Source organism: Oncorhynchus mykiss, chromosome 11 (genome assembly GCF_013265735.2).
Source record: "Oncorhynchus mykiss isolate Arlee chromosome 11, USDA_OmykA_1.1, whole genome shotgun sequence".
NCBI lineage: Eukaryota > Metazoa > Chordata > Actinopteri > Salmoniformes > Salmonidae > Oncorhynchus > Oncorhynchus mykiss.
In genome coordinates, this window is record NC_048575.1 from 21,335,137 (window position 1) to 21,351,701 (window position 16,565).

General features: G+C 41.7%; 2 protein-coding genes across 4 annotated transcripts; one reads left to right on the plus strand and one right to left on the minus strand.

The window, feature by feature from the left end:
• On the minus strand, positions 1-8,086 carry LOC110535470 (myelin-associated neurite-outgrowth inhibitor). 2 transcript variants are annotated; one of them, XM_021620485.2, is made up of 7 exons: positions 7,487-8,086; positions 6,825-6,919; positions 6,592-6,678; positions 4,146-4,288; positions 2,573-2,759; positions 2,310-2,422; positions 1-2,010 (listed from the first exon to the last, which is right to left on the minus strand). In XM_021620485.2, exons 2-6 carry the CDS (start codon positions 6,898-6,900, stop codon positions 2,322-2,324), a joined length of 594 nt encoding a protein of 197 aa, XP_021476160.1. In that variant the 5' UTR covers positions 6,901-6,919; positions 7,487-8,086; the 3' UTR covers positions 1-2,010; positions 2,310-2,321. The 2 variants fall into 2 exon arrangements, with proteins under 2 accessions (XP_021476160.1, XP_021476161.1); XM_021620486.2 differs by having other exon boundaries at positions 2,573-2,756; positions 7,487-8,077.
• A 2,253-nt stretch (positions 8,087-10,339) lies between these two features.
• On the plus strand, positions 10,340-12,736 carry fbxo45 (F-box protein 45). Of its 2 annotated transcripts, none has more exons than XM_021620483.2 (3): positions 10,340-10,840; positions 11,282-11,638; positions 12,081-12,736. In XM_021620483.2, exons 1-3 carry the CDS (start codon positions 10,523-10,525, stop codon positions 12,264-12,266), a joined length of 861 nt encoding a protein of 286 aa, XP_021476158.1. In that variant the 5' UTR covers positions 10,340-10,522; the 3' UTR covers positions 12,267-12,736. The 2 variants fall into 2 exon arrangements, with proteins under 2 accessions (XP_021476158.1, XP_021476157.1); XM_021620482.2 differs by having other exon boundaries at positions 10,341-10,840; positions 12,060-12,736.
• The last annotated feature ends 3,829 nt before the right edge of the window (positions 12,737-16,565 follow it).

Consider the following 16,565-nt stretch of genomic DNA (forward strand, 5'->3'; position numbering starts at 1 on the left):
CAATTCTCATTATTGTATTTTTTGGTCTTTCTTGAAAAAAAACTGAAAAAACAACACATAAAACATTACAAAACAGATTCAGTAACTGAGGTGACATCTTGTAAAGGCACTATAGACGAGCAAATCAAAGACAATGATATATTGGTAAGTTCTGGTGGAGCCTTGAGGTGACTAGCAAACAATGTCAAGTTCTGGCTTCCTTAAAACAGAGCATCTCAAATGTGTATTTTCTTCCAATAGTGCTAAGCAAATTCTAATCTATTTAATCCATTCAAATAAATCCAGGATAAAAGTTTAAAACCTGTTAAAGTCTGTAGCTCTTGGTGTGGTTAAACCCAAACCAATAACAGAAAGGAATCTGTAGAAATGTTCAGGTGTGATACATACATTACGTCTGTCTGCACAATGGCTTTAGTATTTGAATCCTCTTTCAGCTAATAGAACTAAACACAAACACGCTCACATGCATACAAATGCTCTCGCTCCATCACTCACTCACTGTAGGATGGAGTCCGAATAGTTGTAAATTGCTTCCTTTCCTCAAATCCTTTCCTTTGTGACCAGAAATAGATGAACTGTCATGACAGGTCTGTGTCATCCTGCTAGCTTCCTTTAGGGCCAGTACTTGAGTTGAACTGAAATTGGTGCCTATACTCATTTTGGGTGCCAGATACTTTTTAGCTAATGGGAACAGGAGCTCAAGCAGTAAAACATTGGAGGTGCCTGTACTCAGGTCCGGTGAAGTAAAGCACTGTTCAGGGTCTCATCGTTTCCTTTCTTTTGGACCATTGGCCTATCTAAGACCTTTAGGACTCAAGTCTGTGTCACATCATCAGACATCTGAGACAGAGGCTTAAAACTCAAAACGGCCAATTTTCCCATAATACGAAAATGGCCAACAGACAAATGTTAACACAGCATCCCCCAGAGAAATAAATGCATCCTAGCAACATTACCAAAAACAAGCAACGAAAACAATTGTTCTGCACAGCTTTGCGTGTTAAACTCAAGTTACCTGTTTGTGTGAAATTCTCTTGTTCCTTTCTTTTAATGTTTCACATTAAGAAATGGCATCAGTGATTCAAAATTGCAGTTTTTTTTTCTCTTTTGTAGTTCATTCGAATTTTTCTTTTTGATGATTTTGCATTAGTCACGGAAGGTAGATTGAGCTAGTGTTATTTCTTCTTTTACACTGAGGGTACAGAACATTAAGAACACCTGCTGTTTCCATGAGATTGACCAGGTGAATCCAGGTGAAAGCTATGGAAGGATTTTCAAGCCTTGAGACATGGATTGCGTATGTGTGCCAATCAGATGGTGAATGGGCAAGGCAAAAGACTTAAGTGCCTTTGAACGGGTCATGGTAGGTGCCAGGCGCACCGGTTTGTGTCAAGAACTGCAACACTACTGGGTTTTTCACGCTCATTGATTTCATCGTGTATCAAGTATGGTCCACCACCCAAAGGACATCCAGCCAACTTGACACAACTGTGGGAAGCATGGGGGAGTCAACATGGGCCAGCATCCCTGTGGAATGATTTTGAGACCTTGTAGAGTCCAGGCCCCAATGAATTAAAACTGTTCTGAGGGCAAAGGGGGGGTGCAACTCAATATTAGGAAGGTGTTCCTGATGTTCATACACTCAGCGTATATACACACGCATTCAACTCAATATGGATCCCAACAGCAAAACAAATTCAAAACTCCCTTTGCACCACTAGATAGAGTTAGCTATAAAAATCGCAAGGCAGTACACAAAACGCAACTTAGCCGTCAGACACAAGATATGCAGCAGAGTGAGTGAAGGATTCTTGGACAGCATCATTCAAAACAGGAATAGTCAGCAGTAGGAATATTCCCTTCATCCTGTTCTGAACACACCTGGTGTTGTTTTGTAGTTGGGCTTCAGATTCACAGTATGCTTGGAAAGGAAGGAAGAACAGCGGACACGAGACACCGGAAAGCGTCATCACCAACTGGAGTGTGAATGCATTTCTACGATCTTCTGACCTGAAGAGAGAAGCAGAGAAACAGTTGATTAAATACACAGTAATAATATGTACTGTCGGTCTATCAACACATAAAAGTACTTCTACTGACAGGGGGTATTATCCTAATTGACATGAAGCTATTGCCCACAGCTAACCTTCCCCGCCCAACAAAATATAAATACCCTACCTGCATTTAAATATTTCCTGACTAGAAATTGTAACCATTATGTATTCTAGTGTCAGTGCTGTTTCCCAGTGTTCATTCCCATCCATATTGACCAGAGAGAATATGATATGGAGGATGTATTTAGTACTCACAGTGCCATCACTTTACCACTGGGGGGGAACATAGCTGTAGGTGGGCACGCCTGGGTGTCGGTATGTGGGCATTGTAACTTGGTGGGGGGTCGGGGAGTGCGTCAACAAAGTTCCTGGAGAAAGGAAGGAGGTGGGAGAGGTCCGGAAATTAGACAGAGCAAAACCCATTTATTTAACACTGTTGCGACCAGATTATATACATAAAAAAATAATAATAATAAAAAAAGGTAAACGCATTAAAAAAAAATCAAAATGGAACTCGCCGGCTGACATGGCCATACTGGTCCCTGCTATCATCCCCATGGCTACGCCGTTGTGGGGGCGGGACTGGTGATGCATGGGCGGGGCATACATGGCTGCTGGCACCCCATTGGACTGGACCACTGTAGTGTGATGAATGACATGGGGTGGGGCTGCGAACAGAGGCTGTGTGTAGTAAGTGCCTTGCTGCTGAGAGAGAGAGGGCAAAGTGTTAATAGGTACAGTTTTATGAAACAGAATGTAATATTTTAAACTGTATATACAGTTGAAGTCGGAAGTTTACATACACCTTAACCAAATACATTTAAACTCAATTTCACAATTGCTGACATTTAATTCTGGTAAAAATGTTGTGTCTTAGGTCAGTTAGGATCACCACTTTATTTTAAGAATGTGAAATGTCAGAATAATAGTAGAGAGAATCTTTTATTTCCTTCATCACATTCCCAGTGGGTCAGAAGTTTACATACACTCAATTAGTATTTGGTAGCATTGCCTTTAAATTGTTTAACCTGGGTCAAACGTTTCATGTAGCCTTCCACAAGCTTCCAATAGGTTGGGTGAATTTTGGCCCACACTCCTGACAGAGCTGGTGTAAACGAGTCAGGTTTGTTGCTTCAATATATCCACATAATTTTCCTGCCTCATGACGGCATCTATTCTGTGAAGTGCACCACTCCCTAATGCAGCAAAGCACCCCAAAAAGTACAATCTTTGTCCCCATGTGCAGATACAAATCGTAGTCTGGCTTTTTATGGCGGTTTTGGAGCAGAGGCTTCTTCCTTGCTGAGCGGCCTTTCAGGTTATGTCGATATAGGACTCGTTTTACTGTGGATATAGATACTTCTGTACCTGTTTCCTCCAGCATCTTCAAAAGGTCCTTTGCTGTTGTTCTGGGATTTATTTGCAGTTGTCGCACCAAAGTACGTTCATCTCTAGGAGACAGAACGCGTCTCCTTCCTGAGCGGTATGATGGCTGCCTATCAGAAGCTTCTAAAGCCATGACATCTTTTGCTGGAATTTTCCAAGCTGTTTAAAGGCACAGTCAACTTAGTGTATGTAAACTTCTCAGCCACTGGAATTGTGATACAGTGAATTATAAGTTTAAATAATCTGTCTGTAAACAATTGTTGGAAAAATTACTTGTGTCAGGCACAAAGTAGATGTCCTAACCGACTTGCCAAAACTGTAGTTTGTTAACAAGAAATTTGTGGAGTGGTTGAAAAACGAGTTTTAATGACTCCAACCTAAGTGTATGTAAACTTCCGAGATCAACTGTAACTGCCTTAATGTTGCTGGACCCCAGGAAGAGTAAATACCAATACTAAATGTCAGTGCCACAGTGAGACAAGTACAACTACAGCAGCAATAAGCAGCAAGCTAATGTGTATCTGAATTGTCTAAGGCAGACAGATATGATTACATTCCGTCTGACCTATGTAACTGTTATGACCTTGTAACAATGCAGCGATAAATACCAATTCTGCAGTACAACAAATAAGATAAACAGGTTCAGTTACATCATACTACTTCAGACGGTAGAGGCAGATGATGTCAGTTGACTAACTGACTGACCTGTGTGTAGGGGTTCTGTTGGGGGTAGGTGCTCCTCACAGGGAAGACTGCTGCAGGATAGAGGTTGGGTGATGAGGAGTAGGGTGGGACAGCCCCCGTGGTGGGCGAGCAGGTCATTTTAAAAGGAGTGCCCGGAGCGTAACCTATAAGAGAGGGTTTCAGAGATATAAACACACAACAAGGAGAGGCGTTGTTAACACACCGTCTAGGGTATTACACATTTTAACAGGGAACCCCCCCCCCCCCCACAAAAAATGGCAGCATCATGTTGTGGGGGTGCTTTGCTGCAGGAGGGACTGGTGCACTTCACAAAATAGATGGCATCATGAGGCAGGAAAATTATGTGGATATATTGAAGCAACATCAAGACATCAGTCAGGAAGTTAAAGCTTGGTCGCAAATGGGTCTTCCAAATGGACAATGACCCCAAGCATACTTCAAAAGTTGTGGCAAAATGGCTTAAGGACAACAAACTCAAGGTATTGGAGTGGCCATCACAAAGCCCTGACCTCAATCCTATAGAAAATGTGTGGGCAGAACTGAAAAAGTGTGTGCGAGCAAGGATGACTACATACCTGACTCAGTTACACCAGCTCTGTCAGGAGGAATGGGCCAACATTCACCCAACTTATTGTGGGAAGCTTGTGGAAGGCTAAATGAAACGTTTGACCCAAGTTAAACAATTTAAAGGCCATGCTACCAATTGAGTGTATGTATGTAAACTTCTGACCCACTGGGAAAGTGATGAAAGAAATAAAAGCTGAAATAAAATCACTCTACTATTATTCTGACATTTCACATTCTTAAAATAAAGTGGTGATCCTAACTGATCTAAGACAAGGAATTTTTACTAGGATTAAATGTCAGGAATTTGAGTTGAAAATCGAGTTTAAATGTATTTGGCTAAGGTGTATGTAAACTTCCAACTTCAACTGTAATATACACACACTACCAGTCAAAAGTTTGGACACACCTATTCATTCCAAGGTTTTTCTTTATTTTTACTATGTTCTACACCATGGAATAATAGTGAAGACATCAAAACTATAAAATAACACAAATGGAATCATGTAGTAATGAAAAAAGTATTAAACTAATCAAAATATATTTTATACATGACATTTTTCAAAGTAGCCACCCTTTGCCTTGATGACAGCTTTGCACACTCTTGGCTTTCTTTCAACCAGCTTCATGAGGTAGTCACCTGGAATGCATTTCAATTAACAGTTGTGCCTTGTTAAAAGTTAATTTGTGGAATTTCTTTCCTTCTTAATGCATTTGAGCCAATCGGTTGTGTTGTAACAAGGTAGGGATAGTATACAGAAGATAGCCCTATTTGGTAAAATACCAAGTCCATATTATGGCAAGAACTGCTCAAATAAGCAAAGAGAAACGGCAGTCCATCAGTACTTTAAGACATGAAGGTCAGTCAATCCAGAAAATGTCAAGAACTTTCAAAGTTTCTTTAAGTGCAGTCAAAAAAAACATTAAGCACTATGATGAAACTGGCTCTCCCGAGGACTGTCACAGGAAAGGAAGACCCAGAGTTACCTCTGCTGCAGAGGATAAGTTCATTAGAGTTACCAGCCTCAGAAATTGCAGCCCAAATAAATGCTTCACAGAGTTCAAGTAACAGACACATCGCAACATCAACTGTTCAGAGGAGACTGTGTGAATCAGGCCTTCTTGATCGAATTGCTGCAAAGAAACCACTACTAAAAGGACACCAATATGAAGAAGAGACTTGACTGGGCCAAGAAACACAAGCAATGTACATTAGACCAGTGGAAATCTGTCCTTTTGTCTGAGGAGTCCATATTTGAGATTTTTGGTTCCAACCGCTGTGTCTTTGCGAGATGCAGAGTAGGTGAACGGATCATCTCCGCATGTTTGGTTCCCACCGTGAAGCATGGAGGTGGTGTGATGGTGCTTTGCTGGTGACACGGATTTATTTAGAATTCAAGGCACACTTAACCAGCATGGCTACCACAGAATTCTGCACCAATAAGCCATTCCATCTGGTTTGCACTTAGTGGGACTATCGTTTGTTTTTCAACAGGACAATGACCCAAAACACACCTCCAGGCTGTGAAAGGGTTATTTGACCAAGAGGGAGAGTGATGGAGTACTGAAAAACCTTTGAATTAGTATATTTATCCAAACTTTTGACTGGTACTGTATATCACGGGTATGACAAAACATGTATTTTTACTGCTCTAATTATGTTGGTAACCAGTTTATAATAGCAATAAGGCACCTTGGGGGCTTGTGGTATATGGGCAGTATATACCACAGCTAAGGGCTGTATCCAGGCACTCCGAGTTGCGTCATGCATAACACTAAGGTTGTCGGTTCAATTCCCAGGGATCACATACAAAAACAATCTATGCACTCACTGTACAAGAGTAGGCTACATGCAGCTCTCTGAGAGGGACTGATAACTTACCTGTGGGGAAGGCTGGGTGGTTGGCTCCAGGGTGGTACATGTTGGGAGTGTAAGCAGGGCCAGCCGAGTACCCCCCAGGAAATCCAGCTGCAGGGTCAAAGGTCATATATAAGTGACAAGAAAATCAGAAGCGTCAGACATACATTAAGAGAAACAGTGTGTGTTAATTACACCCTGGTCTGTTTGAGTGGTATACATTTCCCAATCCATTACACACTAGTTACACTGCTTACCTGGGTATCCTACTAAATGTCCCTTAGGGTTGACATAGGGGACCCCTGTTGATGCAGGGTTGTACACTGGGTTCATAATGCACTCCTTTCAGATACTGTAACAAAGACAAGACACATTGTTGAGAAAATGTATTCAGATTGTAAAAAAATAAAAATAGTATTTTATTCAGTGGCCATATAACTAGCTAAAGTTACATTGATCAATGATTTTTGTCATTCATAATTAGCTATCATACGGCGCCCTTTCGCTTGATGCTTGTGGTTAAATGTAATGGGAACCTTGCCTTGATCGCAGCAGTAGCTAACGTTAGCAAGCTAAATGTATGTTGGTTATCGAAATATAAAATGCCTAGCGTAGCTAGCAAGCTAGATTTAAACAAACTAGATTTAAAACATGTTATTGTCCGTCTGTGCTGATAAATTCCATCAGGTAGCTATACTAATTTAGCTAGCTACCTAACAGACATGCGTTTATCAATAGGCGATGCAGTAACTCCACAAAAACACAAGGGCCGGGCGTTTAGCATCTAACGTTCTCTATGTATCGTGTACTGGCTCTTCCAGTCACCCTTCAACTATCTCTTCGTCTTTGCCAATATTGGCAACAGGTTTAACAATAGATGTCAACTGTGATGTTACCTCTAGTTTTCAATGATACTCACAGTTGTAATTCTCAGTTTCCGACTGCTGTTCTTTGCCTCGACTCCTTACTTTTGGGTATTGTATTTTGGTTCTCACTGTCTGGTTGAGTTGACACTTTTTATGCTTGGCTCACTGCACACTAAAATGATCCAGCAGCGGGCGTCACTTCCGAGTACAGCTTGTGGCGCTTTCATGAAAACTGGGATCTCAGGAAAAACAAGGTAAAATCATGACGTTAGTGATCTTTAGGTCGGAAAGTCGGAGGCATCTTGAAGGCATTGATATCGTAATTCAGGGATTTCCGAGTTCCCAGTTGTTTTGAAAGCTGTATGAAGCTCATCTTGCCCATGTCACATGATGTGGTACTGTATAAAATGTTGACTTTCGCTTTACTGTCTCTGGGACGACATTTATGTGAAACATTGTATACACCATTATATAACTCGTATATCCCAAGTATAGTAAAGAAAACACCGATGCATAGGCAACGTCTGTCTGGAACCAAATAATTACGAAGTTGTACAAGTTATCATATTGGACCTGTTTAGGTGCTGGCATTGCTCAGCAATAAATTATTCATACAAAACCGGTATCAAACCTCAAAGAAGCATTCTTGCATCCATCGAATAACAATTCTAACCATGAGTATTACACTATTATACAACGGGTTGGTCTAATCCTGAATGTTGATTGGTTAAAAGCGCATTCCAGTCGGTGTCTATTCCACAAATTTCCACTAAATCTATGACCTTAACCCTCCTGCTGTGTTCCGGTCGAATTGGACCGATTTACAAGTTTTCTCTCTGAAAAATTTAGTTATTTTAATCTGATTGTCATAAGGTTCTATGACTTTGCACACACAGGGCATCTGAACACACAAAGTACATTTTGATTATTTCATTACATTTGGCGTGTTTTATTTAACTTTTGTATACCTGTGGTGTTCCCGGTCATTTTGACCAGTCATTAGAAATGAATGGGTGGGACTACAATTAGTGTATAAAATTGAGTTCAGGCACATGCCCATTCATCAGATGAACACATTTCCTCTCCCAGACCCCCACGTGCATGTGTGTTTGAGCACATACACACACCTCACTCCCCTTCTTGGCTTCCATGGCAACCCCCAACCACCAAGGGAACCTTTCCCCAATAGAATATTTCCCCCACGGGAACCACACCTGTTGACATTCTCACAAACAATCGCAACATTGTTTCAATAGTATATGGAACTTGTCTCACAGCTCTGGTGTATAAAGCTTTTTTGAGGCCTTGCATACAATTCATTCTGTGGCAGCACAATGACCAAAAGTTATACTGTATGTGAGGCTCTTGGTCATATCTTTGATCATGACACTGGTGAGGAGGAGAGTCCTTGTTAAACTTTGTCACAAAGTAGTCTGTGATGAATAGCACATTTTGTTTCATCTGAGTATTTGTTATAGTCAAAATAATCCATACATTATGCTTTTTTTTTACTCAAAAACGAATTGTATGAGCTCAGGTCAATGAGGCCTACAGGCCATACATAAATAGCAAATAGAAGTTCAAAACAAGTACTGTTCACAAGAACTTCTGTTGATAAAAAGATTTAACACAACATTAGGTGTTAATATATGCATTATTATGGATTTATAGCTGGGGCGGTCATTTTGGACCCGGGAACACAGAATTAATTAACATGAAATGAACATAACAGGAAGGTTAAAATGCCTATTTACTCTGTTCCATCTGACTGTGCAATCGACTGTCTCATCAGCCCAGGCAGGGAAGTTATTAACTTGATCTCCAATATAAAAAAGCATATAGACATTATCACATGTATTTTAGTCTAATATTCAGCCAGTCGAATCATTGGCATGGCATCATTTTCATGGATATACACAAAGAAATGTCAATTGAAAAAATGTCAAACGAAACGAAGTGCAGATAGTTTGCGATCTTTCCAGCTTCAGTTTGAAGTTTTTGTGTTAGCTGTTTTGTTGGTTAGCTCTTAGCTCATCTGAACAACGGTGTCCTAACGAGAAAACACATTTTCTATGCCAGGCGAAATCGTGCCTCATTAGCTTATTGTTATGGATGTATCCAAATAAATGTCACTAGAAAACAGGTTAATTAAACAAATACAGCTACTGTTATTCTGCCTGCACTGTTTGAAGTTAGCCGTAGTTGGCTAGTTGGCAAGCAAGGGATAAGAATGTTACTAGCCAGTATAGCGATAGAACATTTAGAACCTACGACTGGGTCGCGTCCATAGATACAGAACAAAAAGACTGAACGACTGGGTTTTGTCTCTGGCAACCAAACCAATTGAACGACCAGCCGGCTTGGGTAGCAACCATATATTTGTTTCGGGACTATATCTTGTGGAAGGAAGAAATAGTATGAATAAATTCATAAAAATAACGTTTTTAATGAACATCTGTCAATCAATATTTATATTGGTAACCAGTTGTATAAAAGTGATAATGCCCTCAAAAGCCGGTGTTTTGGAGGATATGGCACCCGTAACGATATCTTCCAAACAACGCCTTCGAGGGCATTATCACTTAATTAGGGCAACCCACAGAATAGAAATTGACCCTGTGAACAGATCTAGGATCAATCAGTAAACCATACTACAAATTTGAGGATGGACTCTTAAGGGGTAAAAATCTAAACTGACTGTAGATCAGCTGCGAGGGCCGCTGTATGACCGACAAAGGTCCTAACAGGTACACAAAGTAAAATACACCTATTATAATTTAAGACAAAACGTTGATCATGGGATTATCTTTGTCTCCTTCTTTATAATTGAAGATGGCGGATCAGAATAAATATTTAATTTATAATTATATGATTTATCATTGCCATACAAAAATGTCCGGGACCTGACTGGATTTCGCATTTGTCTTCCCACTTTACCAACCGGGTCTGGGTCCATCGAATTAAATGCCTGACAATATCACCGCCGTGATTTAGCTAGTATTTAGAAATGGTCCATTTGAATACATTTTAGTTAACAATTTATGCTGTAAAACACTGTTCATCGGTCGTTATTCTCAATTTAGCTAATTATGTCGGGAGCGGCCGCCGGAGGGGCGTCCTCTTGCATTGGCGCAGCCGCTGCCAGTTGTAGCTCAGCTGGGTCGTCCTATGTTGCAGCGGGCGGAGAAGTGGGAATAGCAGGCAGGCTACCTAGTCGGGTTCTGGAGCATGTGTTCTCCTATCTGGACTTGTATGATTTGATGCGGTGCTCGTTGGTGTGCTGGCACTGGAACAACTGCCTCGCCGATGAGAACAGCGAGGTGTGGCGGAGTCTGTGCGCTCGCTCTCTTAGTGAAGAGGCACTGCGCTCCGACATTCTTTGCAATCTGACAACATACAAGGGAAAGGTAGCAGCTACTAGCTAAGCTAATAACGTTTGTTTACTATTTGAATACCGAAGTTAAGGCCGAAGCTGTTGTTAGAGATTTTGATTTCAATCCAGAAGATACCACATTGTGAAAAGATCACAAACCCAATCAGCACACATTAACTTGCCATTCAATCATAGCCTAGGCTACTCATCAACGGTATGAGTCTCCCTGTCTGTCATGCACAGACTAGTGGCTAGCCGTCTATACACACACGCCCAGTTGTTTATATATGCAGCAACGCCAGCATTAAATACGATCCATAAGCATGGTGCAATCATTTCCTTGAATGAGATAATATTTTAGGTAAAATGGAATAGCAATGGTTTTTGGTTGGAATGCATGTTGATTCTGCTCTCAATCACTTGGATTTATGTCCTCTTCAAAACCCTAGCACATCTTTGTCTGCCTCTCCTGCAGCTCAAGTCCTACCTGCACGCTCTGAGTTCCCACGACTGCTCACGCAACGTCTACGTGAAGAAGAACGGTTTCACCCTTCACCGCAACCCCATTGCCCAGAGCACCGACGGAGCCCGCGGCAAGATCGGCTTCTCTGAGGGCCGCCATGCCTGGGAGATCTGGTGGGAGGGGCCCCTGGGGACCGTGGCAGTGATCGGCATTGCCACCAAGCGTGCTGCCATGCAATGCCAGGGCTATGTGGCCCTCCTGGGCAGTGACGACCAGAGCTGGGGCTGGAATCTGGTGGATAACAACCTGCTCCACAATGGGGAGGTCAACGGGAACTTCCCTCAGTGCAACAACGCACCAAAATACCAGGTAGGTTAAAAATGTTCTCCTGGGTCGTATTGATAAGTGCACACCATAGCAAAATGTGATGCAACGGAAACGACAGCTAAGCAGTGAGATTAGTGCTGGAGTTCAGGGACTTTGTCACCATGGGGTGGGTAGGCTGCAGACAGGAATAGACAACATATCTGTTATGCATCAACTAAAAATGTTCAATTGAAGTTCTAAGCCATTGTTTTAAACAGATGACCCATCCCAATGAAGTGATTCTAGTTGAAATATTATAAACATTTATTGGTGGGATGAGTTAGGCCTGTGCAGTAGAATGCATGTCAAGAAGAATGCTACCTTCAATTAGAAGTTATCTCAACAGTAATCATGTTAATTGTAGCATGAAAGAGAAGCCATTCCCTGTATTGTAGCTGTTACTTATTGTTATATTACTTTCTAGTGTAATGGTGTCCGTCCACAGATCGGGGAGAGGATACGAGTGATTCTTGACATGGATAACAAGACCTTGGCCTTCGAAAGAGGCTTTGAGTTTCTGGGAGTGGCCTTCAGAGGGCTGCCTAAAGCCTGCCTCTTCCCGGCCGTCTCAGCTGTCTATGGCAACACTGAGGTGACCATGGTCTACCTTGGCAAGCCTCTGGATGGATAGCACCGCCACAACACCCGCTGGTGCCACGTCACATCAGATGTGCCAAGGATAATGACTGATCGTTGACACCGAGAGGATTCTAAACGAACATTCCACAACCACAGGAATGGACTACAAAATCAACATGGATGAGAGTGAACTATTGATGGACAAGAGAATTTGACCAGGGTGGGGGAAGTGATCATTGATGGACAAAAGGGTTTGACTAGGTTTTTGGGAAGTGATAATTGGTGGGGGACTGGGGGCTGTTTCAAAGGTGTTTCTGACTCAATGTGGATCCTATCCACTTCAGCTGCTGGACCATTTTATTTACAGTACGGGAGGACTTATTTTTTTAATGTTATTTTATGAAGTAACAACACTGAGTCCTGTACATGCGGACGGTTTTATGATGTCTGTTCCTATGAGGCAAAACCAAATATGAACTGTGGCAAATAAAGACAAATCATAATGTGTGTGTGACACTGCAAGCTGTAACATTTCTAGAGTGCACGTGTAACTGCCATGGATGGAACAGCAAGGGGGACACTTCAGAGGACTATGCCGAATGGGACACTTGGAAAAGACTGCTTCAGTAGAATTTTTTTATTTATTTTACCTTTATTTAACCAGGCAAGTCAGTTAAGAACAAATTCTTATTTTCAATGACGGCCTGGGAACAGTGGGTTAACTGCCTGTTCAGGGGCAGAACGACAGATTTGTACCTTGTCAGCTCGGGGGTTTGAACTCGCAACCTTCCGGTTACTAGTCCAACGCTCTAACCACTAGGCTACCCTGCCGCCCCAAAAGCTAGTCATTGCAGTATAACTGAAATGTCTCCTCTCTTCAGATACATTGTATAGGAGAGCAGAAGTGAGGAGACCATGCTACTGTGAATCCATTTTAATTGTGGTGGTATTCATCATAGTATTTCCTTATATTTATTTATAGGTTTTAATTCGTGGTACTATTGAAGAGGTCATGGAACCTTCAAAATAAAAGTCTACCTGGTGCCAGTCTGTAATTGATTGATTGAGTGTTTCATAATGCTTCCACAAGAGGGCAATCATTGACTTCTATATTCTATATAAAATAAGAACCACCCAATGATATTTGTTGTGAAATCTGTGAATGTATTGTAATGTTTTTTTTTTTAATTGTATAAACTGCCTTAATTTTGCTGGACCCCTTGGCAGCAGCAGCTAATGGGGATCCACAATAAATACAAATAGGACATTATTTTACTTATTTCCCAAATTGAAAGCCACCTTTCAATGTCTCTAGTCATATTGTACTCTCCCTTTTATCTACAATCAAATGATTTCTGTTTTGTCTGACTTTCTCATACAATTGGTGTTTGTGAGTTAACTGCAGCGCAATGTAATTTCCTATGCCCCAGGTGACAAGTGTTGGCAGGTTTCTGATATAAACTGAACAAAAATATAAACGCAACATGTAATGTGTTGGTCCCATGTTTCATGAGCTGAAATAAAAGATCCCAAGAATTTTCCATACTCACAAAAACCTTATTTCTCTCAAATTCTGGAACAAATTTGTTTATATCCCTTTGCCAAGATAATCCATCCACCTGACAGGTGTGGCATATCAATAAGCTGATTAAACAGCATGATATTTACACCTTGTGCTGGGGACAATAAAATGGCACTCTAAAATGCGCAGTTTTGTCACAACACAATGCCACAGATGTCTCAAGTTTTCGGGGAGCGTGCAATTGGGAAAGTGACTGCAGGAATTTCCACCAGAACTTTTGCCAGAAAATGTCATGTTAATTTCCCTACCATAGACTGACATCAGCAAACTGCTCGCCCACACGACGCCATACACACAGTCTGGCATCTGCCCGGTACAGTTGAAACCGAGATTCATCTGTAAAGAGCACACTTCTCCAGCGTGCTAGTAGCCATCGAAGGTGAGCATTTGCCCACTGAAGTTGGTTACGACGCAGAACTGTAGTCAGGTCAAGACCCTGGTGAGGACAACGAGCAAGCAGATGAGCTTCCCTGGGACGGTTTCTGAGAGTCAGATGTGCAGAAATCCTTCGGTTGTGCAAACCCACAGGTCATCAGCTGTCCGGGTGGCTGGTCTCCGATGATCCAGCTGCACATCCAGCTTCTTCACCTGCTGGATCATCTGAGACCAGCCACCCGGACAGCTGATGACCTGTGGGTTTGCACAACCGAAGGATTTCTGCACATCTGTTTCGATTGTACCGGGCAGATGCCAGACTGTGTGTATGGCGTCGTGTGGGGACAACAAACACAATTGCATTTTATCGATAGCAATTTGAATAGACAAAGATACCCTGACAAGATCGTGAGGCCCATTGTCGTGCCATTCATCCGCCGCCATCACCTCATGTTTCAGCATGATAATGCACAGCCCCATGTCGCAACAATCTGTACACAATTCCTAGAAGCTAAAAATGTCCCAGTTTTTCCATGGCCTACATACTCACCAGACACGTCACCCATTGAGCATGTTTGGGATGCTCTGGATCGGCAGCGTGTTCCAAATACCGCATATATCCATCAACTTCGCACAGCCATTGAAAAGGAGTAGGGTAGCGTTCAGCTCTATGCGAAGGATATGTGTCACGCTGCATGAGGCAAATGGTGGTCACCAGACTTGTTTTCTGATCCACAACACTACCTTTTTTCTAAGGTATCTGTAACCAACAGATGCATATCTGTATTCCTAGTCATGTGAAATCCATAGAATTGGGCCTAATACATTTATTTCAATTGACTGACTTCCTTATATGAACTGTAATTGTTGCATGATATGTTTATAATTTTGTTCAATATAGTTTGCGACAATAATGTACCAGTTTGTCAAGCTTCCTAGGTGTGTGTGTGAATTTCAACCACATGAAAGCTTAGCATGTCATTGGGGTTCTACCTCAATGCTGCACACACACTTTTGATGAGGGAGCATTTAATTTTTTGTATTTTATTTAACCAGGCAAGTCAGTTAAGATCAAATTCTTATTTACAATGACGGCCTACACCGGCCAAACCCGACGACACTGGGCCAATTGTGCGCCGCCCTATGGGACTCCCAATCACGGCCAGTTGTGATACAGCCTGAATTCAAACCAGGGTGTCTACAGTGATACCTCTAGCACTGAGATGCAGTGCCTTAGACCACTGCACCACTCGGGAGCCCATGAGGGATGTCTGTGTTTGTAGTTTCTACTGTGTACAGTTTTTAAAACAGGCATAAATGTGTTTTTCTAAATAGGATATTGGAAGAAAAGAGATCTAGGCTTAATATTTGAAGGGATGCCAAGCCTATGAAAAATGAATGTCAACTGAATTAATGAATTCAACTGAGCATAAAGCTGGCATCAGCTGCCAATCACTTAATCAAGTCAGAAATTAGAACGAGAGGAGAGGACTCATTGCATGAAAACGGGAAGGAAGCCTCAACAAATCACCACTGCGATGGCAGCTCCATCACTTCCTGATTCTAATTCCCTATTCTAATTCCAGAACTATGGGAAAATACGACACAAACTACGCTGTAGGCCGCAGAATAAACGTAATTACCTGTACTTTCTCAGTGTGTGTGTGTGTGTGTGGAGAGTGAGTGCGCATGGGGAGCACCAATTTTAATCTGTTTTGAGGTAAACTCGTATGTCATGGTCAGTAAGACCACAACCAGGTACTATGCTACGGATAAAAAGCAGTGTTTCTCTTCCAATGGTTCATGGTAAATGAGAGGGCTGGTTGAGTATTTACAGTGTAAATGTCAGTATGATGTGTCAAAGTAGCTGAACAAAATACGAAGAATCAAATCGTTCCCTTGGCTGTTGCAAAAGTGTCAGCTAGGCAGGAAGGGTGTGAATGTTTAGTGGTTTCCTCTCTGTAGTATCTGATGTTCAGAAACGGGAGTCGGAGAGTGAGAGGTGAGAATGGGGTTTGTCAGTAGGTTTTTGTAGTAGACAAGATAAGCCTACACAAACACATGCACACACAAATCATGGTGTGGATGGCAGGTTTCCAATTATACCAGTTTTTTTTGTGAGAGGATGAAGTTCTTCACATTGCAACAGTATTTAAAAAAAAAAAACAGAATTCCCAAATAGAAACAGATAGGTTAGAAAGTTGCATTTGATGTAAGTCTATTATCTGCAAATAACATAAGTTGACACTGATGTACTATGGGCATGCATGAAATGCATCACAAAAAAATACAGGGAATCTTCTAGTTCCAATGCAATATGTACAGGACATGCATGTCTCTGACCTAGGCCTGCGAACCTATATATATGATCTTGCTTGTCCATGTGACTTTGGT

Bases quoted from the DNA above. Each gene is read 5' to 3' on its own strand.
- LOC110535470 (XM_021620485.2), bottom strand. From the start codon at position 6,900: ATGAACCCAGTGTACAACCCTGCATCAACAGGGGTCCCCTATGTCAAC. The intron at 4,289-6,591 runs GTAAGTTATCAG...CCTCTCTTATAG, and splicing joins CCACCCAGCCTTCCCCACAG to GTTACGCTCCGGGCACTCCT. The intron at 2,423-2,572 runs GCGAGTTCCATT...TCCTTTCTCCAG, and splicing joins CAGTATGGCCATGTCAGCCG to GAACTTTGTTGACGCACTCC.
- fbxo45 (XM_021620482.2), top strand. From the start codon at position 10,523: ATGTCGGGAGCGGCCGCCGGAGGGGCGTCCTCTTGCATTGGCGCAGCC. The intron at 10,841-11,281 runs GTAGCAGCTACT...CCTCTCCTGCAG, and splicing joins TGACAACATACAAGGGAAAG to CTCAAGTCCTACCTGCACGC. The intron at 11,639-12,059 runs GTAGGTTAAAAA...ATTACTTTCTAG, and splicing joins ACAACGCACCAAAATACCAG to TGTAATGGTGTCCGTCCACA.